At 42.1% G+C, this 26,270-nt stretch overlaps 1 protein-coding gene and 1 pseudogene across 3 annotated transcripts in view; one reads left to right on the top strand and one right to left on the bottom strand.

The window, feature by feature from the left end:
- The window catches only part of LOC306700866 (vascular endothelial zinc finger 1-like), a 33,112-nt gene extending 19,569 nt beyond the window's left edge, over positions 1-13,543 (bottom strand). For both annotated transcript variants that reach the window (XM_079165997.1, XM_079165998.1), the window contains exon 1: positions 13,485-13,543. In XM_079165997.1, coding sequence (XP_079022123.1) covers positions 13,485-13,517 — 33 coding nt within the window. In that variant the 5' untranslated portion in view covers positions 13,518-13,543. The remainder of the gene's footprint in view (positions 1-13,484) is intronic.
- Positions 13,544-24,637: 11,094 nt separating this feature from the next.
- LOC306701459 (gap junction delta-2 protein-like) lies at positions 24,638-25,728 on the top strand (annotated as a pseudogene). The gene has a single exon. The product of its transcript is annotated as a gap junction delta-2 protein-like (transcript).
- Positions 25,729-26,270: the final 542 nt, after the last annotated feature.

Raw genomic sequence — 26,270 nt, 5'->3', positions numbered from 1 at the left:
AAATGTCGTTATTATTGCATCGATACATGAATGCCAAGTATCAAAAATATATTACATGAACTATATCCTTTTGTATTTCAATTAGGGATGTCGGGATTAACCGTTTTGTAATAACTGGGAATATATAAATCCCAGTTTAATAACCATAAAAATGAAGAGGCTGTGATATCCATGGTGTCCTGATTCCTGCATTGAGACACATTGTGTGTATGTGTGGGAGTCGTGCCACACCTGAAAACATGTAAACATTTCAGAGGGAACCAACACTCCAGCCTTATTAAAGTGCCATTAAATCGGCAGTGGGAGTATTTTGGATATAAAATGGCCAGGGAGTCCATGGATTTAACCATCAGAGTGTAAAAAACGTTTTACTGCAGAATATTTAGTAAAAATATCTGGAGATCGGCATTACGGCTTTCTAGCTGCTAGTCTGATAATAACACATTATGAGCAACAGATCCGTGTTAAAGTCAGCAGGAGAACTAGCAACGTTAGCAACATGAACAGCAACAGCAGTTATAGAGGAGGACAAAGGTGTCAAACTAATTTTCACTCAGGGCCACATCAGCATTATGGATTCCCTCAAAGGGCCGGTTGTAACTGTAAGACTGTATAAATGTAACTACTCCCTAAGATATTGTTAAATAACTCTCTGCGTTTGATTATTGTTTATTCAAGTGTAAAAATATTGTACATGCAGTTGTATAAATGTAAGCACATTTCTTATTATAATATAAATCCTGTCTAGCGGCAGGATGCCGTCATTTCGCGGGTGACAAAGTCTACATGCATTGTGGGAGATGTAGTTTATGGTCACTGTACACTGTAAAGCAGCATAGACTTCAATTTTAAGACAATCATACGCCTTTTATATGGAAGCCCATTTCTGGCAGCAACATTTTTTTTTAACAAAAAAATATGAAAAGTTAAGATTTGATAATAAAAATATTCCCATGCCACTTTCGGTGCATCCATCTGTAACCATGACACTGACCAGATGTTTCCAGTTGTTGTTCAATGAAGGTTGCTACCTCAGCCACATCGGTTTTATTCTTTCTACGCCAGAGCTGCTTCTTGCTTAAAATCCTTTCACGGGTAAGTTTGCCGAGTACAACCCCACGTGAGATATTTCATGTGTTGTAAAGCCACGTTTAAAGTAGTCTTCAATTCACTCACAATCCATTTCTATGTCAAATGTAGGGTAACCTATGAAGAGCTGCTTCTATGACTGTTGTGTTAAAGTATCTTAGAATTTAGACTTTCTATTTATGATATTAAAAGTGATACTTTCTATCTCGTAGTTATGACTTTCTATCATAATTTCGACCATGGGGATATTATTATTTGCAAGTCTAATTAGGGCCCGACGTAGTCGGAGCGGAGGACCTTTTATTCTTCTAATGTTTATTATTAGGGCCCGAGCACCAACGTAGTCGGAGCGGAGGACCTATTGTTCTTCTTATGTTTATTATTATTAGGGCCCGAGCACAGACTTAGTCGGAGCGGAGGACCTATTGTTCTTCTAATGTTTATTAGGGCCCGAGCACCAACGTAGTCGGAGCGGGGGACCTATTGTTATTCTAATGTTTATTATTATTAGGGCCCGAGCACAGACTTAGTCGGAGCGGAGGACCTATTGTTCTTCTAATGTTTATTAGGGCCCGAGCACCAACGTAGTCGGAGCGGAGGACCTATTGTTCTTCTTATGTTTATTATTATTAGGGCCCGAGCACAGACTTAGTCGGAGCGGAGGACCTATTGTTCTTCTAATGTTTATTAGGGCCCGAGCACCAACGTAGTCGGAGCGGAGGACCTATTGTTCTTCTTATGTTTATTATTATTAGGGCCCGAGCACAGACTTAGTCGGAGCGGAGGACCTATTGTTCTTCTAATGTTTATTAGGGCCCGAGCACCAACGTAGTCGGAGCGGGGGACCTATTGTTATTCTAATGTTTATTATTATCATCGTACCGCTTTCATCGCGAAAAGGAGGTGCTTGGGGTACTGGTAAGATCTTGAAATTTGGCAAGCAAGGCAGTCGTGGCGACAATTGCAGTCTGATTGGGGTGTCCAGCTGCGGTATGACATATTGGCTCGATAGCACCCCCTATTGAGTAGCCCCAGCATTGGGTTTCACTTAGCTATATGAAATTTGGTAGGTATGTGTAGCGTGATGGGACATACAAAAAATTCTCTTGGGAGTTATTCATTAAACTAAACGGGAAGTCAGCCATTTCAAGGCGCCATACTTTAACCAACCCTAATACTGATTGACTTTGGTCAGTATGCTCTTAAAATCTTGGCAGTGAAAAGCTACTCAAAAGATCAAAAAGTTATCAAACTATGTAGGCGTGGCGGCAAAAAAACACTATTCGCCATGAAACAGGAAGTTGTTGTAACTCGGCCGTACATTGTCTAATGTGCTCCAAATCTCTCATATGTCATAACATCCTGACCCAGAACACATCTATATGACAATTTAGAATCATAGTAATAGCGCCACTTAGTGGCAACAGGAAGTTATAGGTTGTGTATTTTGACATCCTGCTCCTCACAGATTAATCAGATCCCTCTCAAATTTGATCAGAAAAGCCTTAAAACCTTGATAATGCTTCATTGTAAAGATTGTAAGAATTTGTAAAAGGGTGGCGACCTGACGGCTCGGCAAATTTCGATCCTTCGCCATGAAAGAATAAACTGATGTAACTCAACTTCACATTGTCAGATCTTTTCCAGATTTCACATGTTTGATTAGACTACAGTCTTGAAGACATCTAAAGGCCAATAATACATAATGTATAATAGTCATAGCGCCACCTACTGGTAACAGGAAGTTAAAGTCTATACTTTGGCTTGTTTCTCTTAGTAGGTAAATCAGATCAACATCAAATTAGTTCATTATGCCAGTTCATGATGCTTTTGATGTTTCGTTAAACGCCGTTGCCGTGGCAACGCAGTCTTTGCCGTGAAAAAAGGTGCTTTTGAGAGGCTAAAAATGCTTGAAACATAAGCAAACTTGGCATACACATTTAAAGCCCAAACTTTAGTTACATATTATGGTTTTAATGCTTCAGAGTGGCAATTCGGCTCGATAGCACCCCCTACAAAATTTCGACGAAGCAGCCCTTGCAGTACATTTCACATAGATTTACAAAATTTGGTAGGCACATGTATCATATTTGGACTTAAAACAAAGTCTCTTGGGGTCTATGCTCTAAACCAGTGATTTTCAACTGGTGGGTTGGCCTTTACCTGGGAAAAAATATATATTTTTCTCATTTTCTAACTAGAAATTTGTGTGCAGCGACTTTATCTGTGGTTATTAAACCACTTCTTTCAGCTCTATTCTCTGTTAACATCATTGTTGGTCAGTGCAGTGAATTCACGTGTTAGGATTCTGATCATATTGGGCTCTTAGGTTTATTTTCTGTCTTCATTTCAGATGTGACTTGGTACGTTTGCTCAAAAGAGTTATGCTTTGTCTCGTAGTGGCACTTCACATTACCGCTTTTAATTATTGTCACGGTCTCTGAACATATGAGACAGATTGGTTTTAAACTGTCCGTAGGAAGAATTAACCTATAAGAGTCTGTCCATTCTTGGTTAATCTGGTTCCTCTGACCACTTTCCTCTTTTTGGAGAACGTCATGTGAAATAACTTTTCCAACTCACATAATTCTCCTACTCTTCGTTCTCTTTCCTCGTGTCTCCCCTGTGTGTGTAAATCTCACTAGAGTCAGGAAAGGATGAAAAAGGATGAAAAAGCTGCGCCCGTTAAAATTGAAGCGCTCTGTCAAAATGAAATCGGTGCAAATTAAATTTTAGGTCCTGGGTGCGGATACATCGGCATCAGTATCCTATTAGTGACCCCTGGTTTACACTGACAACAGGACAGTTGAAATATTATTTTGGAGCCTTGCTGTCAATTATAGTTATCAGAAAAGGAAATTTTAATTTGAAAAATCTGAATCGTACAAAACTGAAATCTGTGCATCTCTAGTTAATAGCTTTAGAGTTGTTTGTACTGTTAATAAAAGCATTAAATATGTCAGTTTATACTTATACTTTACTTTATATGTCACAGTTTTAACATGCTTTTATGCAAGAAAGTAACTGTTTGGATTCCCAATATGTGGTCAGTTTATCCAAATAACGAATTTGCTGCGAGCTTCTACGGGGTGCCTTAAACCGGCCCTGCCGTCGCTTAAGCATACGTAAAGCTTTGTCTATACTATAGCGCAAACCTCCGCAGATGGCGCACAAGCTCCGAGTGTGCACCGAGGCATTTATGCTCAATGCACTGTTCGTTGCATTATTCTCTGAAACTTGGAAGGGTTTACAAACAGTGGCGGCTGGCCAATAGAGGGCCATGGGGCCTGGCCCCACCTTGAGCCACAAAAAAAAAATAATAAATTATACAAATTGTCAATATTTTTGTTTTTGAACTATGGAATGTACCCAGTAATATGTGTAAAATATATCATATAAAATATAAAATATATGCTTTTCCTGCTCATCCTCTCCGCCTGTGTGCATAACATGTCTCAGAACGTGCAGCTAGGGGGACCAAACGAATTTGGCCGAAAAGAGGCGGGTCTATGAAGCAGTTTAGCCAATTGCTGATTAAAGATATAAATGAGTGACATACAATTTAGCCAATCAGTGTCCTCAAATAGATTCAGCTTGGGGCCAAACCGATTTGGCCCAAAGCTGCGCGTTGTCGTCAGGAGAAGCCTCTACAGGCGAGCGTGAGCACCAGCGCGAGCACTATTCCTCCAAGGCCCGTTTGAGAGGAGAAGTTTGGCGGATATTCTGCAGGCCAAAGAGCTGATCCCAGATCAGCCTGACCTCACAATCAGACAGCAGACTAGTGGGAAAGGGAAGCAGAACATGAAGCTTCTCTAGTAGCTGTACACCAGACAGGTTTGGCTAGCTGGATGCAGTCATGCTAATAATGTATTTAGCTTTTTAAAACAACGGGGACAGATTAAAAATGTTAATCGTTGCCCAGCACTAATATATATACAGTGCATTGCATAAGTATTCACCCCCCTTGGACTTTTCTACATTTTGTCATGGTATAACCAGATTCAAATTTATTTCATTGGGATTTTGTGTAACGGACCAACACAAAATAGTCCATCATCTGGAAGTCAGGGGAAAGTTTACATGGATTTCAAAATTATTTACAAAAAAAAAAATCTGAAAAGTGTTGAGTGCATATGTATTCACCCCCTTTACTGTAAAACCCCTAACAAAGATCTGGTGTGACCAATTGCCTTCAAAAGTCACATAACGGCGGAGCTCCGCCCTGATCCGCTCGCGCGCGCGCACACCTCCACCAGCATATGTCAATGACCCCCCCCCCCCGCTGACAACCGGCCCTTTGGGGGCAACCATGATGCTGATGCGGCCCCAGAGCAACAATGAGTTTGACACCCCTGATGTAGACCAAGGAGCGCACCAAACAGGTCAGGGATAAAGTTGTGGCGAAGTATGAAGCAGGCTGAGGTTATAAAAAAATATCCCAAGCTTTGAACATCTCACGGAACACCATAAAATCCATCATCAGAAAATGGAAAGAATATGGCACAACCGCAAACCTACCAAGAGAAGGCTGTCCACCCAAACTGACAAACCGGACAAGGAGAAAATTAATCAGAGGAGCAACCAAGAGGCCCATGGTAACTCTGGAGGAGTTGCAAAGATCCACAGCTGAGGTCAACCATTAGTCGTGTACTCTACAAATCTGGCCTTTATGGAAGAGTGGCAAGACGAAAGCCGTTGTTAAAAGTGAACCACAAGCCATGTGGGAGACACAGCAAATATGTGGAAGAAGGTGCTCTGGCCAGATGAGACCAAAATTGAACTTTTGGGCCTCAATGCAAAACGCTATGTTTGGCGGAATCCCAACACTGCCCATCACCCCGAGCACACCATCCCAACAGTGAAACATGGGGGTGGTAGCATCATGCTGTGGGGATGCTTCTCTTCAGCAGCTACAGGGAAACTGGTCAGAATTAAGGGAAAGATGGATGGAGCCAAATACAGGGCAATCCTTGAAGAAAATCTGATGCAGTCTGCAAAAGACTTCGAGACTGGGGCGGAGGTTCATCTTCCAGCAGGACAATGGCCATAAACATACAGCCAGATCTACAATGGAATGGTTTAGATCAAAGCACGTTAATGTCTTAAAATGGCCCAGTCAAAGCCCAGACCTAGATCCAATTAAGAATCTATGGCAAGATTTGAAAATTGCTGTTCACAGACGGTCTCCATCCAATCTGACTGAGCTTCAGCTGTTTTGCCAAGAAGAATGGATGAACATTTCCATCTCTAGATGTGCAAAGCTGGTAGAGACATACCCCAACAGACTTGCAGCTGTAATTGCAGTGAACGTTTTTTTTTTTACCAAGTATTGACTCAGGAGGGTGAATACATATGCACTGAACACTTTTCAGATTTTTATTTGTAAAGAATTTTGAAATCCATGTAAACTTTCCCCTGACTTCCAGATGATGGACTATTTTGTGTTGGTCCATTACACAAAATCCCAATGAAATAAATTTGAATCTGTGGTTATACCATGACAAAATGTAGAAAAGTCCAAGGGGGGTGAATACTTATGCAAGGCACTGTATGTATGTATGTATGTATGTATGTATGTATGTATATATATATATTATATATATATATTATATATATATAATATATATATATATAGAGAGAGAGTAGCGCTGGGCGGGTATATTTCCACGTACCATATGAATTTTCCACATACCGTCATACCGGTGCATAGCCATTGCTGACAGTCTTCAACAGGAAACAACCGGAAAGAATAGCTGTGGAGCTAGTTAGATTATCTGTATTGAGACGGATCCCTAGTCATGGTCATAACTGTATAACTTTATAACAATTAACAACCCACAACTAACGCTCTTTAACAGAGCAAAACACCACAACACAACAGTCTGTGACACATAAACAATTTGTAACACTAATAATTGTACATTTATAAACTTTCACCGCCGAACTGCATGCTGGGTACAGCTCACTCGCCTGCTAGCACAACAGTCTGCTAACAGCTGGGAGAGGCTCTGTCCTCCAGTAACGTTACATTACAGAACAGCGATGCAGGATAAACATAGACAGACCGGAGATGCACCGATAGAGTTTGACACATATGCAACGCTGATTACGTGTAATATGTGTGGTATTTGTTAGAAATGTACGTTGGTACATTACGTTGGTACGTAGAGGGTGATACGAAGCTGTACTTGGAGGGGCTTAGGACCCAGGGGAATGTAGGTGAAGGAAGCCGAAAGAGACGGAAGACACGCCACACAAACAGCTGTTCACCGCTCGTCACGATCCTGTAGAACAGATTCTCAACTGGTGGGTAGTCGCGGACCCGTTTTCAGTGGGTCGCGGGCCTTTGCCTTAAAGCAGCGGAGTTATTCACGCTCCTTTCCAGCATTTACGGCACTTATTCAGCGGCGCAGGAAAAACACAGGCCAATGCGTTGTAAATCACGTCACGTGATGCAGTTTAGCCAATCAGATTAGGGTATTTTGATACGTTTCCTTACTCCAGTGAGATGTACCCACACCGTGACACAGGGAGGAGAGACAATGAAAGACATCATAGGGCAGATCTCATGTGAATCCATATGTGTAAGTTAAATATCTGAGGTCGATTATACCAATTTAAATTGCTAAAAAGACTGCTTTCCCAAACCAGTACTGTGAAAACATTGAGATCAAAGTATTTCTTTTCCACACACTTTAACTCATGGTGAGGAGTTCGAAAAGAATACCGTGATATACCGTGGTGGTTTTGGTATACCGCCCAGCACTAATATATAGGATATTATTGTAATGTTCCGGACCTTTGCCCGAGGAGATTTTCTCAATCTGGACCTTTTGGAATTTGAATTAATACCCCTGGTGTAGACCGTCAACAGTTCAAAGCGTTATACTTGATTGCATTCATTTCTTTTTTTAAAAGGGCCTACATTTTTCTATTTCAGAAGTAAGTTGGGCTATTGACTAAAACAGAGGTCTCCAATAGGGGGTCCGCGACCCCTAGGGGGTCTGCAGAGGTACTGCAGGGGGTCTGCGAAATGTTTGGTTGATTAGACAACTTTTTTTTTTTCAAAACATGAATCTGTCCATTATTTTAATAGTTCAGTATTGTATGCAAGATAACAGGTATGTTTATGCATGGCAGTGGCACTAATAGGCCATCACTCATTTTTGTTTCCACATTTATGTTTAAAATAAAAATGTCAATTTGAATAGCTTGTATGCATGATTATCATGCAATTGACAGACAATGTTGATATTGACATTGGTATCAGTTGACAAGGTATGTTTCTAAATGGCAGTGGCACGGCCACCCTACTCACTGTACCTTCACATGTTTAAAATAAAAACATGAATATATGAACCTGTGTATTATTTGAATAGCTTAGTATTAAATGCACAATAAAGAGGTATGTTTGTAAATGGCACTAGGCCCAGTTTAATATAAAACACAATTGTATACAATATATATAGTCGGGGGTCCCTGCTCCATCTGTCTATCAGTTTGGGGGTCCTTGGCCTGAAAAACATTGAAGACCCCTGGACTAAAACATCTCAGCGACTTGCCCGAAAAAAAAGCTTAAAGTCAAACCCTGATGGGATACGTTCTCAGGGGAAAGGGTCATCGTTTGGTAATAAATATGCTAATAAATCCAAACTGGCAAAGGAGACAGATTGAAGTATCAATGGTGATTTTTTGAGGAGAAAGTAAAGACCTCAACATGCTCCTGAGCTAACTCTAAATGCACATCTACTGGATAGGTGGATGTGCATTTAGAGTCAACAGCGTCTAATACGTCGTCACATACGTAAAAAAAAGGTAAAAACAGCTTTAGCAATGTAGGGTTTGTCGGAGGTCAATTCTAATTGAATGGGATGATAAAGGATTAAAAACACTCAATATGTTGATCATGGGAAATTTCCATTTTTGGTATAATCATGAATATCATCACGGGTGACTTGAAAAAGCTGTCTGGCACTCCATCATGGTAAATAAGTGGATAAAATAGCCAGATTTTTTTAATTACAAGAATTACCCTAAAAGAAAGAACAAGCTCACAATATTTTTACATTTACCCATTATTTATGCAGGGGGACCTTACGATTACGTCATTTAAGTTTTTTTTTACTAAAACTGATGTTTACTAAAAAGATGCGTTTCCCATCTGTGATGAAATTTAAATATTTATTTCTAATCCAAATGTAAGGTATAGGGATTTCAATTATGTTTTAGTGCTATTTTGAGTTTTAACCATTATTTGATGATTAGCAGCATAATATTGGGAATCGCAATTATTTTGGCCAGAATAATCGAGAAATAAAATCGGCCCATGTCTACAGGTGAACCTAATACGGCAGTAACTCATGACATAATACAACATTTTTTTTAAACATACAGTACATTAGCAGATTCTAACCATTAAACATGGTTAGAGTATTCTAGCTTAAGTCTCAACCCATAGGAAGCAGTTCAGCATTGGATTCAGCGTGCTTTCATCCTTGTAGATTAATTCCAAACTAAACTAAATTAGTTTGGTGAAGGATGGTGGGGCAGGTGTTCTGTAGAAGGATACATCAAATTAGAAAATTGTGCATCTGAAAGTTTGAAAAGCCAAAACAACAAAAATGATGTAGAAAATAAGTAATTGAAGTAATATAGAGCAATGACAGCCACAGAAAACGTAACCCAAGAGCAGAAAAAAAAACGTGTCGGGAGGACATCTTAAGTCTGCAGCTGCTGGCAGGCATTGTCCAATTGGTCATGGCAGATCCCCAATGGGATAGGACGAACAGAAGGTGGGGGCTTGCAAGAATATTTTGGCCAAGGAGAAAGCAGAGACTCACATTGTAACCACCAACTTTACAACATGTCAACCCAGAGATGTGGTGATTGAGACCGCCTTGTTCTTTTCTGTAATCACCATTGGGCCGGGTTAAAGACCTGACCCATGGCTTTTCAGGTTCAGCCAAGCATCCCAACTCGGTCAGCCAGGAGGGGGGTCTGAGGGAGCCAGGACAGGATCCCGAGTGCTGCTTTTTTCCCCACTGTGTTCTTTTATGAATGACACACATCCAAGCACTGATGCACTATTTTGGGGGGGGGGGGGGGGGGGGGGGGGGGGGGGGGGGCTGCTGCCGGCCCTGTCCCTACTTAGTGAAGGCGGCCACGCTATGTGTTTTAGTGTGGTTGAAAGAGCTGGGGGCCGTCACAGGGTGTCGACTCGCTTTTATATCCGCCACACTGTAGCAGCACTCAGACTACAATCATTACTGCAATTAGCATTTCTCCTACCATATGTGTATGCAAGTCAAAGACAGCCAAATGCTCCTTCTCTTTCTCAGCAAGAACAGCCTGCTGTTCTATCACGCTGCTCTGATGATTTTGATACAAATCTGTTTTGAAGGATGAGGTCCCTTCCAAGATAAAAAGTACCGGAAAAGTGAGGGGATGAAAATTAACAAGAAATAGTACTAATAAAACTAAAACAAGTCCTTGTTTGTTTTTTCCCCAAAAAACAAACAATGACTTGTTAGAATTCTAAAATGCATTTTCTTCTTTTTTCTGTCATTAAAATAGCTAAAGATTACCTGGTGTATGGTTTTACCATGACAGAGTCTCATTTGATAGAATGCTACCATGTCTGTAAATGAGTGATGCTGTATTATACTGCCTTTTAATCATCTCCATACAATTCTCAGATGATGCCACTTCTTACTAAACACTAAATTCAATTTGCTTTAGATTTTTTGTTCCATGGGATTTCTTTAGTCTATTGCTTAGCTATTACTGTGCTGCCAAATATGTTTGTTATGAATATAAAAAGGGCACAAAACAGAAATAATCTTAGAATATGGCAGGAGTTAGGATATAAACTGGGCCTTCCGCAGAGTGCAGCATGACAGGAAGTCCAACCCCTTCAAACCGCCAAAATCATTACAATGCTTAGAGAACAATAACAAGTTAATTACAATGCTGCCTCATTAGATGCTTCATCACATGAGGTGAACCAAGTGGACCTTTCATAATAAACCTCCTAATAGTCTCCTTGTCTCTTACACACTACCTCCAGGTACTCTGGCCTTGTCTGCCATTAAACCAAACTGTCCTGATTACAAACAGTAACCACTACCAGCCGTACCTCTTTAGCAGTGGAGCAAGTTAGCAGCCTACACACATTGTTAGCGTTGTTATACAAGTATCACAAATACCATGGCAACTGAAGCGTCCTGATATCAACCACTGTGAGTGTCTATGGGCTGTAAACCAGTGTCCTGCACTCAGACAGTAGGAAGTGCAAAAATCATACTCTTTTCAATTTCAGATAGTGAATGGAAAAATACTTTGGGAATGGGTTGTAATCGATATCAACAGTCCTATTTTTGATAGAATAGGGAATGGCCAGTGGATCATTTCCAACACTAGGCAGGACAAGAAACATAAGAGAGTACTTACAAGTAGAAACCAGGTTAATAACATTTGTTGACTTGCTGTCACATTTGTGTATTATGTTAGCAAGTGATGTATTGCATTGACTTTAAAAAATCAAACAAGCCATCAGCATTTAAGAATAACCAACAAGATAGTTGTGACAATAGTGAGACAGTCAAATCCTTAAGATTAAGACAACATATTTAAGGCCATCACATTTTGGTATTTGTGCAAGGCAAATGATTCACTGTTTCGTCAAAATAAAAGTCTCACCTTACTTATGACATTTAACTTTAGATGTGATCAGGCTTACAAAAAATAGTTCACACCAATTGTAATTGAACCTATTAAATGCATCTCCAAACAAAAGCAGAAGATATCTGCATAAGAAAAAAACATCAGCCTGTTATTCCTAATAATGTCAATAGTAATAGTGCCCGTCAAAGCTGCAAGATGAGTACAAAACTCTACCAGTGAGGTTAGGCTAGATGTTATTTGAATTAATACACTGGATACTGAAACTATGTTGATGCTCATTGGCTCTGGTGCAATGTTTTCTTCCCCACTGCAGCAATGACACATTGTAAACCATGCTATAACTCGGATCTCACAACACAATTCTTAGCACTAAGATGTGTATGACATCCAGGGAACTGCAACACACAATTGCTACATGCTGTAATCACAATATCAAATATGTGGAAGTAAAATTGTGTTAACATTTGACAGTATTTGCCAAAAAAATAAATCAAGATTGCAGATACTTTTCCCAGTCAGTTGGCGATAGATACTCTTGTACTGCACAAAAGCCTCAGCTATGCAATAGATAGGTTATACTAGATTGATAATATGCAGAGCAGCTAACGTTACTGAACGTCAGGAGCAGGACTTCAACAACTAAAAACTGTATTAACACAAATGACAATTAAAAGGCTGACTTACTCAGCAAATACGTAAATATTCGAGTAGCTCTCGTAACCTCCACCTATAGTTTCATATATTACGTTCACTAAGCAGCTCTGTATTCTCATAAAGCCTCCGCTCCTTGAACACTTTACAGTGTTTCGTTACTTGCACACCAATCGTAATGCAAAGCCATGAATGCAACATCTAAGATAACGTACTTGGTTTACAGGATGTGTTTCGAACAAATGAGTGACTTCCCACGATTTAGAAAAGTTCTTAAGACAAGTTGCACATCCTAAACAATGTTAAAAACAAAAGGCCCAATCAAACGTTTAAGTTCACATGGTCGCTGGCGTAAAGAAGTGTCGGGTCAATGGTGACTTAAACGCTAACGTAATTTGCATTCTTGTTTGCAAACCGTAGCCAAAAGTTTGCAGTCTTTAGTGTGGTTTATAGTCGCTGCTGTCCGCGTGCTAGGAACCCTCACATTCAGTGTTAGCGTTAGCCAATTTCTAGTTAACAGACGGGTGAGACATTATGGTGTAACGTTAACATCATCAAAAAAAACCTGCAGTTACCTTACTCAATCTTCATAATTAAGTTTGGGACTCACATTAAGTCACTGCCTTTGAGGCGACGATTGCTGTAAGACAGACCCGGGTTAGCCAATTAGCTTAGCAAACCGAAATGCAACAGCAGTAGCTCGACCCACTAGCTAATTTGCGCGCATCAACAGCAGCAATTAGCTTCACGTCGATTTTGAGTGAATAGAGACAAACATCAGACTGTGCAGTGATATGGAGTTCAGAACATTTAACCGAAACCACTATGGCCTCGGGGATTCTCCGTAGATCAGACACAGCCGGAGGTCTTGGGTTCGATAAAGCTAGTTAGCAGTTTGCTACAGCAACCCACACAGCGAGGCTAGCTAGCAGCTAATGCTAACACCTTTGTTTTGCTTGGCTAACTAATTCATTTCAAAAAGTGAAATGAAAATATCTGGCTACGGCATTTCGAAAACGCGTGGGCAGTTTCTCAGACTACTGTGGCATTGTGCTACTTACTTGGAATAAAAACGTACTCCAGCTCGGTTCCATTGCAACACTTAGGCTAACATCTGCAGGAAACCTACAAGGGATCTACAACAAAGCAGCTAAACATGGCAGCTACAACTTCCTGTAACCCCCAGGGCTGAACCAAGTCCATTGGACTTTTTTCTGGATGTTACAATCTCCAATTCCATTACAAACCCCTTTCATGAGTCACAACTGTCAGAGAAAAATACTGTTTCACAATTTAAACGTAATGCTCTTTCAATTCAATTCAATTCGTTAATCATCAAACATACATTATATTGTCTCATAAAATAATTAATTTCATAAATACAAATGTAAGAATCGCGTTATGGACTATAATATAGTAGGAGTAATAATAATACTCAATTAGGTCTTAAGAAATACTTAAATAGGTATGCTGTCCATTTAGTGAAAAATAAGTAAAACCCCAAGAAATAAAGGTTTCAACTTCAAACAAAAGAGCAAACAGCAGGCACGCCCGTAGAGGAACAGGAGTATAGGTAATATAGTTATATAGGTAAAGTAAAGGTAAGAAGGCTATAGCTTTCATGTTCGTTTATGTAAAAATATGAAGTTAAGTTTGAATATTTCTTAAGAAATTCTCTTGTCTAACTTAATTTTTCAGCACTTCTGCTGCAACTAAGAATTATTCCCATTATCAATGAATCTGCTGATTATTTTCTTGATTCATTCTTTTGTCTATAAAATGAGTCAAAGTGTTTGTTGTATTGTGAAAGCAACTGCACAAAACTCGTATCTATCATGTAGACTATGACAAAAAAATAAGCATCAAATTCAATAACCCCATCACACTGGCATCTCTCCACCACACAAACAAAAACTCAAAATGCCAAAAATGTGAATCATGTTTATATATCAAATCTAAATCTATTATTGAACACAATAAAACAATCAGTAATGGGACTGAAACAGAAGCAATGTTGTTACAATTCAACATAAAAATAAATAAATACTGTTTACTGTTACAGTTTTAGTATTAACAGTCTCAGTTTCATACCTGAAACAAGGTAGCTGTCTTCGAAACGCTGTCTCTGTCGCAGCAGTTGCGGCCCACATAGATCAGCTGGGGGGGAAGGTACCCCGGTGAGTCGGTGCTGCCTCATCAATATGGATTGGTGGGGGGGTACCTACAGAGATTCAGCTCACCGATGAGCCTAGACCTCTTATGTCCCTTGAAAACAGCACCTGATCGATCCATTGCTGCTGCTTGACAGTGAGAGCTGCCTGCCAGGACTCAGGCAGCAGTTGGTGAGATAACAACAAAAACACACAGGACATTTTAACATCTGAGGACAGCAGTTGATGAGCAGTGACACCTGAGGCCTCATATGTTTGACAGACAGCCATACCTCAATACTGCCAGCAGGTGGTGGGGGAGGGAGGAAGGCTGGACCGGGCAAGTCCTCCTGTTCCTCCAAGGCGAGGACCTGAGACGCTGCAGGCAGCAGTAGGGAGTCGGCGACTCTGCAGGCTGGTCCATGACGAGTGCTACTGGGAGTTGTCTTGGTCCAGTGTGGCCCCATGAGTGAGAGGCACACAATCAGCCAAGCTGCATATAAAAACTACAGCAGCACAGAAGAAGAAGAGAGAAGGTGAGGATGAGACAACATGACGATAACAACATATTAGACATGTTGAGTGAGGAAGCAGTGTTACTCAGGTGACTAGGGAAAGCATGGTGAAGAAAATGTTACTCTACAGATGCACACATTAGTAATGTTTTGACAGGTGATTGGCTGGCAGGTGGGTTAGTGATCTAAGATGTGTATCAGGCAGACATGAGATAGTTTTTTATTCAACCCAAACTTACACATTGTCTCCTCTCCCCCTTTGGTTAAAGAAACATTTTAAAGCAAAATAAAGGGTCAACAATGAATTCTGTTATTAACAAATTGTCACATGAATATCACTTTACTCTCTATTTACACTTCTCTAATTCAACAACCGCCTTGCCCAGATTTTCATTGGAAGGCTCCTCTGATGACCTGGAGGAGGACAGAGCTGGTCTCAGGGCTGAAGTGGGAGGCTGTAATCACACGATGAGAGAGAAGAAACACGGAAAACACAAGAATTACTATAAAGTTGAACTAACTGTATTTAATTTAGACTGAACTTGCTATCTTCGGAGGTAGTTGACAAATCTGTACAATCAGACATTTTTTCACATGATTCTTTTCATTGATGTTGTACAGCAACTATGATATAATCCAAAAGTAATAAAAATGAACCTGATATTTTTGAGGTCCTCAGACTACAGGCTCTGCAGGGTCTCAAATTGGAAGTCCCTGAAGACAACAAGGGCCTGTCCCTCCGGACCGGGTTGGAGGGACTTCACCCTCGCCTCTTTAAATGCCTGGTGGAACCTCACTGCCTTCCCGGGTGAAGGTGTACTGCAAGTTCACAAAGGGAGGTTAAAACGGTCACCACGTCATTCTCCAAGAGCCAGTGGAAAGTCTTGCCCTGGTGCTGAGGGTCGCCACTCTTCGAGGGCCCAGGCCTTCGTATCCACTTTTTTGCCCTGTAAGGAGCTCAAGGCCGGAGAGGCCTTGAGCAGAACGGCCATGTTCCATCTAAACAGAAAAAATGAACATCAGCAGAATACTGCAAATGAAGAAAGCTGGTTGCTAACAAGAAAAGTAACATTTAAAAGGTCCTAGCGCATTGCTAACTCTAATGATACATTACAACTTCACTGGACAGTTGAATTACGTGCATATGGATGACATTTTTTTCTTGGCTCTACATGAATAATCATTGGAGATATGTTTATACGATACAGATAACATTATTTCAGTGGTGGGCCGTCAGGGCCTGCAAAGCCTTCTCTGCTGGCCCAAACATAATCACAAAGTTATAGCTATTTTATAATTTAATAATTTTTCTTAAATACACTACATGCATTATAATTTATAAAAATATTTTTCCCATTATCTTGTTTTCTCATTGCACAGCTACTGTGCTCCTCAGTTGCTCTGCTTCCAGTGCAGCTTGTTTTAAGTAGAGCTTTATCCAATCAGATTTCACCTCTGTGTCTCTAGGTAGAAGAGAGGCCCCAGGCCTTCAGACTCACAAGTGCATCCATGTGCAGTTTAAGTGAATGGGGACGATATTGTTGATTGACATAGTGTTCAACCAATCAGATCTTTAGTTTGACATGTTGGGCGTATTCTTTGACGTGTCAGAGCCTTCTAGCTCGCCTAGCCATACGTGATTGGTCAGTGGGCTAGCGTGACATGTTGGGGCGGTGACAATCCCAATATCTGCTGCCTCTGTGGAACGGACATTTTCAGCCCTCAAACGCATTAAAACATATTCAAGAAATACAACGGTGGAGGCTCGACTGTCTTCACTGGCGTCCATGAATCGAGAAGGACTTCTTACTGGAACTAAAACACACGGATGTACTGAACAACGGTAGGATTAAACTATTTATTAACAAAGAAAGGAGGGTGGACTTTGTCTTTAAGTGAACAGCAGCTTTGGTAAGTTAACTGCTTTTGTTTTTACATCTGCATTAGCTTTAATATACTTGTTTATATATTATCATTTGTACAACTTGTTTTTATGAAGATGGATTTTTGTTTGCTTTTATATGTGATAGGAACTATTGTTATGTCCAATGTTGCTCTTGGGACACATTTAGTCGGTGCACAGCAACAAGAAGACACGTGAAGCGGCAGAAGTCTATATACTACGCGCAAAGTGTTAAAGTTAAAGTGTTAAAGTTAAGTTTAAGTTAAAGTCTTTAATTTGGACCCGAGCGAGCCCCATTTGGGGTTCAGAGCGAGATTTTTAATCGAAGAGAGCGTCGTAGAAAGCAAAGTTCATAAAGAAATTTAAAAAAGAAATACAATTTTTTTCTTTTTATTTTATCGAAAAAAGTCTCCTTAATGTAATCACGTTAACCATTTTACACACTGCAAACACCATTATAAACTATTCTACTAACTAACTAAGAAGATTCGCCACAATATCATGCATTTGACGCCACAGCCGGCGAGCCAACAACTCAGAGAATGCTTCGTAAATCTCGGCCATAGCGTCTCCCCCGGCATATCACACAGCTAAGAGCATTAGCTCTTCACACAGAGTTCAACGGTACCGTCCAAATTACTCTCCGTCAAAGCGTTCAGGAGTTACAGCCAACAAGCCACAGAAAGCACAACTCCCACACTGCGAAATATTAGAACTGTATCATACCTTGAGTCGGTTTTGAGGGCCAAAATGGTGAAATCCTCAATTATTCCTTATTAGTATTGTCTTTGTCTGCTAAGTGTGTACGTCTGGAACTTAAAATGGCGTTTCTTCGTTCATCTGAGCCAAAATGGTGGTCAGAATGCCGGCGGCGAATCATACAGGGGGCTTGGGGCTTGGGGGCTGACCACGGCACGGTTTTGGAGTTTTATTGGCTGAAAATTCTGTCAATCACTTCATGTTTCATGTTTCAATTCCCATTGAGCACCCGGTTGTAACGAGTGGTCACATGACAAGATCCGCCCGGCAGAGCCTGAGCAAGCGCTCCAGACAAACAGACAGAGACGAGGAAAATGCATCCAGGAGAGATATGAGAGGTCAAAAGGGGTCAGAATGGGTCAGAATGATGCCAAACAGCTCTGTTAGGATATATTGTACAATATGAGTGATAAACAAAGTGAAATATATAGTTAAATAGTATATAAAAGTACAATGGAACAGCTGAATTTGGCATGTTTGTTTTTAGATAAACACCTATAACTGGGGTTTGCTTCACTTTATTTACACCAAATCTTTTTGTGAGGCACCTGCACCCTTTGTGCTATGAATTGGGAATGTTTTAAGCTAGCCAGGGCCTCATTTAATAAATTACAGTGCTTTTTCTTCAGACGAACTTGGGAATTTTCCCTGTTTGCTGTGTTCAGTCTTCAGCTAATATTAACCAGTAACATATACACAATATTTACAAATCTCACAATCCCCAGTGTTATTCAAGCATCAACATTTTTAAAATAGACCTTGTAGTTACAGAATTGTAGTCTCTTTTGTATGGGTTAAAATTTTCGAGAAGAGGCCTAAAAAAAGGCTTAGGGTTCAAGAGGTTTTAAGTGATTATCTTTGAAGATTCATGTGTTTTCAAGTGGACTCATTTTCCCTCTCGGTGTTGACAGACGAATAAATCCGTCACTAACAAGAACTTCCGTGTTGTGTATTTCCTGGAGGGAGTGATCGTAGCGTTACTACTGTGTTCATGTGTCTGTGGTGTATATTGTTCTGTCTGATGTGAATAATATTAGAATGGCTCGTGCTCTTCAGTGTGCGGTGGAATGCGTGTTTTAGCGCTGCAGTTGTTTTTAATGCATTGTCCGTTAATGACGCAGCATCCCGTGCGCGTATTCATGTAACGTTATCTGCACTCTGCAGTTAGTGTATTTATAGGTGTTGAGCTTCATTTTTACACAAAACAAATAATAACCGTAGCTGTGGCGTCATAATGAGGTTCGGTGGTGAAGGCCCAGGTATAAAATGCACGGCCCACCACTGCTATACACAGACACAGACAGCTATCCGATGCAAGTATCAGAGCTCACTGGAGTCACCACACTGACTGTCACACACTCTGTCTTCTCCAGTCACCTCACCTGGCAAATTGATCGATTGCTACATTTCTATTCTACATTAGAGTATATTAAAATTATACTTTAAGTACATACAATGAAGTATACTTAAAGTAAGTCTACTAAGTATAGCCATGATTACAATTTTTTTTAAAAAGGATTAAAAAGGGTGCTAGTGTGATGTACTCCCTATGTTCTTGGTATACTAATTATATATCATTAGTGCTATTTAAAATATACTAAAATGCAATTAAGTGTACTTGACTGTACACTTTTGAGACACCATTAAGATGCCCTTTTAGTGTTAAGTATATCTTCAGTAGCACTAATGAAATATTATTAGTATACTAAGTGCATTTTGAGTAGAGCCGAATTAGCACACTTTCAGAACATTAATTAAGTGCTCATGGAAATGAACACTTAAGTTATACTAAGTTTACTTAAACTAAGTGTACATCAGTGTACTTTTTTAACTTGGATGCTGGATTTGAACATGTTTGAGGCATCATCTAAAACAAAGGGCATGTAGAATTTATTTTTCCCTAACTTTTTTATCTTTGCTAACCTTTCGAACTGGCTAAATACTGAACCTTTGCATAAGCCTGCATTGTGTCCTCTTTCTAGCTTGTTCCATAAGCTTTTTGTTTGAACAGCAGTTCAGAAAAGGAACACCCTCCAATCCCCCTATTTTGTTGTTTGGAATTTTTGTTGCACTGTTTCCAGCCTTTGTAGCCACATAGCACAATGTCAGTTTCAGATAGAGTGGCTCAATATGTGTGGTCAGGCCATTCTCTCTTACTACGCTCAACAGGATTCTTTTCATCAACGCTTTAAGTTTAAATGCAGCCATGCAAACTGCATGGCAAAGGCTACTTTGTAAGGATTTATTCTGTCAAGTTTACATTAAGGTGAGTTCAACTTGTATTCAGCTACCCTTCATTTGTATATTGTCCTTGTCTTTGTCTATCTGTCTGAAAAAGGAATAAGATTGGAAAAGTTACAAATTCACACATCTTTATACATGCACATAAGTATCTGTGTTTTAGCTAACAGAGGATATCCTCAGTCATCTTTCTGGGATTTTGGGAACTTGAAGTTCAGTTTTTATGATTGAAAGCTTTACATAACAAGTTTTTCAAAGGCAGATCCCAATATATTTTCAATCAAGTACCTTTGAATTGAAAACTTGTTAGATTTGGAAATATATAAATAAATGAATACAATTCCACAACAGAATTGAATTCCCGCCAAGATGAACAAAAGTATTTAATATAATCTATAAGAACAATGCATGGAAATTCTGTGAAAACTGTTTTGAATTGATAATTAATAAAGCGGGATTAGAGAGGATTAACAGAGCAGTTTGACAAAAGAAATACAAAGTGGAAGTTGAGAATGAACCCAGTTTGGTTTGTAATCACAGCTGTATTTATCTCTCTGCTCCATTTAGCTCCCATCTGATCAGTCACGGAAGATAAAGGACAATACAATTTATCACATCACCCGTATCTTTCATCTCACTGTGCAGATCATAATTACATCCACTATCATCTTAGTCTTGTGTTTAGTGACTGACTACTACATAACTTGGGTTGAGGACCAACATGTGATGCCATGTGATTGCTCACAATCCACGGTACCTTAGTACAGTGGCGGGAAGTCAGGGCCTGCAAAGCCTTCTCTGCTGGCCTAAACAGAATCACAAAGTTATAGCTATTTTATAATTTAATATTTTTTCTTAAATACATTTGATTTTTTCTTATATGTATTATAATTTATAAAAATATTTTTCCCATTATCTTATTTTCTCATTGCACAGCTACTGTGCTCCTCAGTTGCTCTTTTTCCAGTGCAGCTTGTTTTAAGTAGAGCTTTATCCAATCAGATTTCACCTCTGTGTCTCTAGGTAAGTAGAGAGGCCCGAGGCCTGCAGACTCACCCAGTGCTTCCATGTGCAGTTTAAGTTGAATGGGGACGATACTGTTGATTGACATATTCTTCAACCAATCAGATCTTTAGTTTGAGATTCATGGACGCACCAGAGCGGTTTGCAGGCCTATAGTTACGTCAGCATTACTGCAGCTCAGAGTCCAGATGCCTCTCTGCGCAAGGTGCAGAGTGTGCTGTGATTGGTCAGTAGGCGGGCACGTGACTATGTGCCCCCAAAACATAATGCTTGCTAGCAGAGCTTTGGTTGTAGCAGACAGAGTTCAAGTGGAAATATTTGAAAGACATTTTACCTAGCTTTGTTTTTTTAATATGAAATGGCGTCAGGAGAATCCTCCGCGAATTGCCACCTTACCGTGGTGGAGGAGTTTGCGTGGCTCAGTGATCCTGGGAGCTATGTTGTCCGGGGCAGTAGCCCCTGGTAGGGTCTCCCAAGGCAAACAGGTCTCAGGGGAGAGCCCAGACTAAGAGCGGTTCAAAAGAACCCCAATGATAAGCAGCCCACGGACTTCAGCCACCTCGCCCGGAGCCAGACCCAGGAGGGGAGCTCGTCGGCGAGCGTCTGGTGGCCGGGCCTTCGCCCATGGGGCCCGGTCGGGCTCAGCCCGAAGAAACAACATGGAGCAGCCACCCTGTGGACCCACCACCCGCAGGGACAAGCATCGGGGTCGGGTGCAATGCAGACCGGGCGGCAGGTCAGGCCGGAGGCCTGGGCGAGCCGATTACCGGCAGCATAGACTAGCTCTAGGGACGTGGAACGTCACCTCACTAGCGGGGAAAGAGCCGGAGCTGGTGCAGGAGGTGGAGCGATACCAGCTAGATATAGTTGGACTCACCTCCACACACAGTACTGGCTCTGGAACCAAGCTCCTGGAGAAGGGTTGGACTTTGTCCTTTTCCGGAGTTGCCCAAGGTGAGAGGCGCCGGGCGGGAGTGGGGATACTCACGAGCCCCCGGCTGAGCGCCGCTGTGTTGGAGTTCTCCCCAGAGTACGAGAGGGTCGCCTCCATGCGCCTACGGGTTGCGGGGAGCAAGGCTCTGACTGTGGTTTGTGCTTATGCACCAAACAGCAGTTCAGAGTATCCGGCCTTCTTGGAGTCGGTGGGAGGGGTCCTGGAAAGGGCGCCGCCTGCCGACTCCATAGTTCTCCTGGGGGACTTCAACGCGCACGTGGGCAATGATGGAGAAACCTGGCGGGGGGTGATTGGGAGGAACGGCTTGCCCGATCTGAACCCGAGTGGTGTCTCGTTATTGGACTTCTGTGCTAGCCATGGTTTGGCCATAACGAACACCATGTTCGAACATAAGGTGGTTCATAAGTGTACCTGGTACCAGAACACCTTAGGCCGGAGATCAATGATCGACTTTGTAATCGTATCATCTGATCTGCGGCCGTATGTCTTGGACACTCGGGTGAAGAGAGGAGCAGAGCTGTCAAATGATCACCATCTGGTGGTGAGTTGGATCAGATGGCAGGGGAACCGGTTGGAAAGACCCGGCAAGCCCAAACGTATAGTGAGGGTGAACTGGGAACATCTGGCGGAGGACCCTGTCCGGGAGGTCTTTAACTCCCACCTCCGGAAGAACTTCTCACTCCAGGTGGGGACGGAGTGCCTATCTCAAGTGAAGGAGTTTAAGTATCTCGGGGTCTTGTTCACGAGTGAGGGTAAGATGGAGCGGGAGATCGACAGGCGGATCGGTGCGGCTGCATTAGTAAAGCAGGTGCTGCACCGGACCGTCTTGGTGAAGAGAGAGCTGAGCCGGAAGGCAAAGCTCTCAATTTACTGGTCGGTCTACGTTCCTACCCTCACCTATGGTGATGAACTCTGGGTCGTGACCGAAAGGACAAGGTCGCGGGTACAAGTGGCCGAAATGAGTTTCCTCCGTAGGGTGGCCGGGCTCAGCCTTAGAGATAGGGTAAGGAGCTCGGACATCAGGAGGGAACTTGGAGTCGAGCCGCTACTCCTTCGCATCGAGAGGAGTCAGCTGAGGTGGTTCGGGCATCTGATTAGGATGCCTCCTGGACGCCTCCCACTGGAGGTTTTCTGGGCATGTCCAACTGGGAAGAGACCCCGGGGAAGACCCAGAACACGCTGGAGGGATTATATCTCCCAGCTGGCCTGGGAACGCCTCGGGATCCCCCAGTATGAGCTGGAAAATGTTGCGGGCGAGAGGGAAGTCTGGGTCAGCCTGCTTGGCCTGCTGCCACCGCGACCCAACCCCGGATAAGCGGAGGAAAATGGATGCATGGATGGCATCAGGAGGAGAAACGGATTTAGTGGCGGAGTTACTGGGAACGCTTTTCTCAAGGACATTTCTGAACAAACTGGACAGTAAGAAACGACCCCACAGCTAGCAGCCCTGACCCAGACAGGAAAAGGATTTATATGCAGCGTCAGAGAAGCGTTGCACATGTTATGGCTGTGAATGTGTTTCATTTTAACTGAGCGTCGGTACTTTTGGAGAGACTCGAGTGGATCTACAACTCAACGACCACGTTCGCAGGGAAACAGCTCCACAACCGCGGCCCGCCCTTCGCCGGTCCATGGCCGAAGACGACCACCGAACGGCTGCGGAAGACAGACAACCGACCTGCCGCGGAAGACGGACAACCGACCGGCGGCGGAAGACCGACGATGACCCGGCGAAATACAACTGTGGAGGCTCGACTGGCGTCCATGAATGGAGAAGGACTTCTTACTGGAACTGATGTACTGGGATTAAACTCTTTGTCAACAAAGAAAGGAGGATAGACAGCATTTGGTAAGTGAACTTCGTTTGTTTACCTCTACTGTTCATTTGTCTATCGTGGCATTTTTATGAATAATATTTGAATGGCTCGTGCTAGTGTGGTGGAATGCGTGGATCCGCTGCAGGTCTGCTGGATTGATTTGTTGCTTTGTTGTCATACGAATATATGCGACTGCTCTTGTGAGTTTGTCATTGTGTTACATTGATTTGGACTGTATTGTCCGTTAATGACGCAGCGTCCCGTCATGCTCGCATTCATGTAACTGCATTTCGTGTTTTGTATGCTAGGTGTTGAACTTCATGTAATATTTTATTTCATTTGTCAAATGTTGCAGTGTTATGTGAATATGCGGCTTTTACACGAAACAAATAATAACCCGTAGCTGTGACGTCATAATGAGGTTATTAGAAGTGTCGAACAGCACTGAAGGCCCAGGTATAAAATCCACAGCCCGCCACTGCCTTAGTAATACCTTAGTTTCTGTCGGAGTACACCAGCTAGCTTCTCAACCAGGATATGATGTTTACCAGAATACTATTATGCAAATATTTCTTTAACAGTTTTATTACCAGAGTTAGCCGATAGCTGTGGTGGTGGAATGGCGCTCTGCTACTCCCCATTCAAAATACTGCATGCTGAGGCAGGCACATCTGTAACTGCTCATTGAATGTTCGCGACTATATTTAAAAAAGAAAAAAGCAATTAAACTGGTTTACAGTGGGATGGGTGGCATGACAGAAAAGGTTTGAGAAGCACTGATGTACACTGACGTGTCCTATTATTAATAACATTGTTGACATAACCTTTTACTTTCTCTCTAAGGTTACGCCATGGGTGACTGGTCCATACTTGGCCGCTTCCTTTCTGAGGTCCAAAACCACTCTACAGTGATAGGCAAGATCTGGCTCACCATGCTGCTTATTTTCCGTATCCTGCTGGTGGCCTTGGTGGGTGACGCCGTCTACAGCGATGAGCAGTCCAAGTTCACCTGTAACACCCAGCAGCCTGGATGCAACAACGTCTGTTATGACACCTTTGCTCCTGTTTCACATATTCGGTTCTGGGTCTTTCAAATTGTGCTGGTCTCCACCCCATCCATCTTCTACATAGTTTTTGTTCTGCATAAGATTGCCAAGGATCAAAAGCTGGATGACCAAAGGGAACAGATAGTAGCCCAGAGGCCTCCCCAACAGAGATGTGGGCACATAAGAAAGGATGGCATGGAGGCCTTGAGGGTCGACATGCCCACCTACTGTCCTTACAGGGAGGAATGGGATGCGAGGGAGAGGGAAGGAGTAGAACAAAGCTCTCTGGAGGAGGATTGTGGCAAAGTAGGAGAGGACCCTACCCAGCAGTCCAACCAGGTTCTGCTCATCTACATTCTTCATGTGTTACTACGATCTGTCATGGAGATCACCTTTCTGGTGGGCCAATACTTCTTGTTCGGGTTCGAGGTGCCTAACCTGTACCGCTGTGAGACCTACCCTTGCCCCACTCGTACAGACTGCTTTGTGTCACGTGCCACTGAGAAAACCATCTTCTTGAACTTTATGTTCAGCATCAGCTTGGGCTGCTTCGTGCTCAACATAGCAGAACTCCACTACCTGGGCTGGGTCTACATTTTCCGCATCCTCTGCTCAGCCTGCTCCACCTGCAGCAGTCATGAAGAGGGGCACCGTCAGACTGTACCCAAACCATAACCCCCTCCTGCTGCAGCTAAGGCATTCTCTGAGGCGCCAGTTGGTTCTGCAGAGCCCCAGAGAAAACTGGGGGTTTGCTCACACATGCCCCGGCTATCTCCTTTGAGACAGACTCAACAGTGGAATGCACCTCCAAGAGAAGTCCCGAAAGGAGAGACAAAGTGAAGGTCACGCTGGCCAACATGGCCAGGCTGGGACGGACTAAGAAGTCTTGGCTATGATGGTGGTATTTTTCTGTAATGCCATTTAATTTATGAAAAGAGGCTGAGAAAGGGGCCTCACAGGCCTGAAATGCACCCTTCATGAACTTTTAATGTCAACGTATTTGAGCTATCAAGGTCAGTTTCATTTATTAGCAGGTGATTTATTTTCATAGTTTACTGTTAGTATACAAGAAATAAATGTGTTGTTTTGTACTTGCAGGAAACAATGCAATGATTGTGTGGAATGGATATTAAACTTCACAAAGATGACGCCAAAAGAAGTAGTGGAAACTCCAGAGTTCTGTTTTTCATTTTGTCATTCCAGTTTGTCTGGCAATTTTTGTAACTTACCAAAGCCAAATATATTCATACCTCCTTGACGCAGCAATTTTCAGATGGGTGCCGAGAGGAAAATAGGCTGGGTTTGAACTTTTCTCTCAGCAATTTTTTTCATTCTTTACACTCTTCATTCAACCAACTGTAATGCCGTGTTAATGCGTTAATCGCGTCATTAGCACCGCCGGTCTCGCCGGGGACCATTTGTGTTCATTCGCGTGAAT

The sequence above is a fragment of the Pholis gunnellus genome (assembly GCF_910591455.1).
Source record: "Pholis gunnellus genome assembly, chromosome: 9".
NCBI classification, from domain to species: domain Eukaryota; kingdom Metazoa; phylum Chordata; class Actinopteri; order Perciformes; family Pholidae; genus Pholis; species Pholis gunnellus.
The sequence above is the reverse complement of the archived record's forward strand: the minus strand, read 5'-3'. Positions and strand labels throughout refer to the sequence as shown.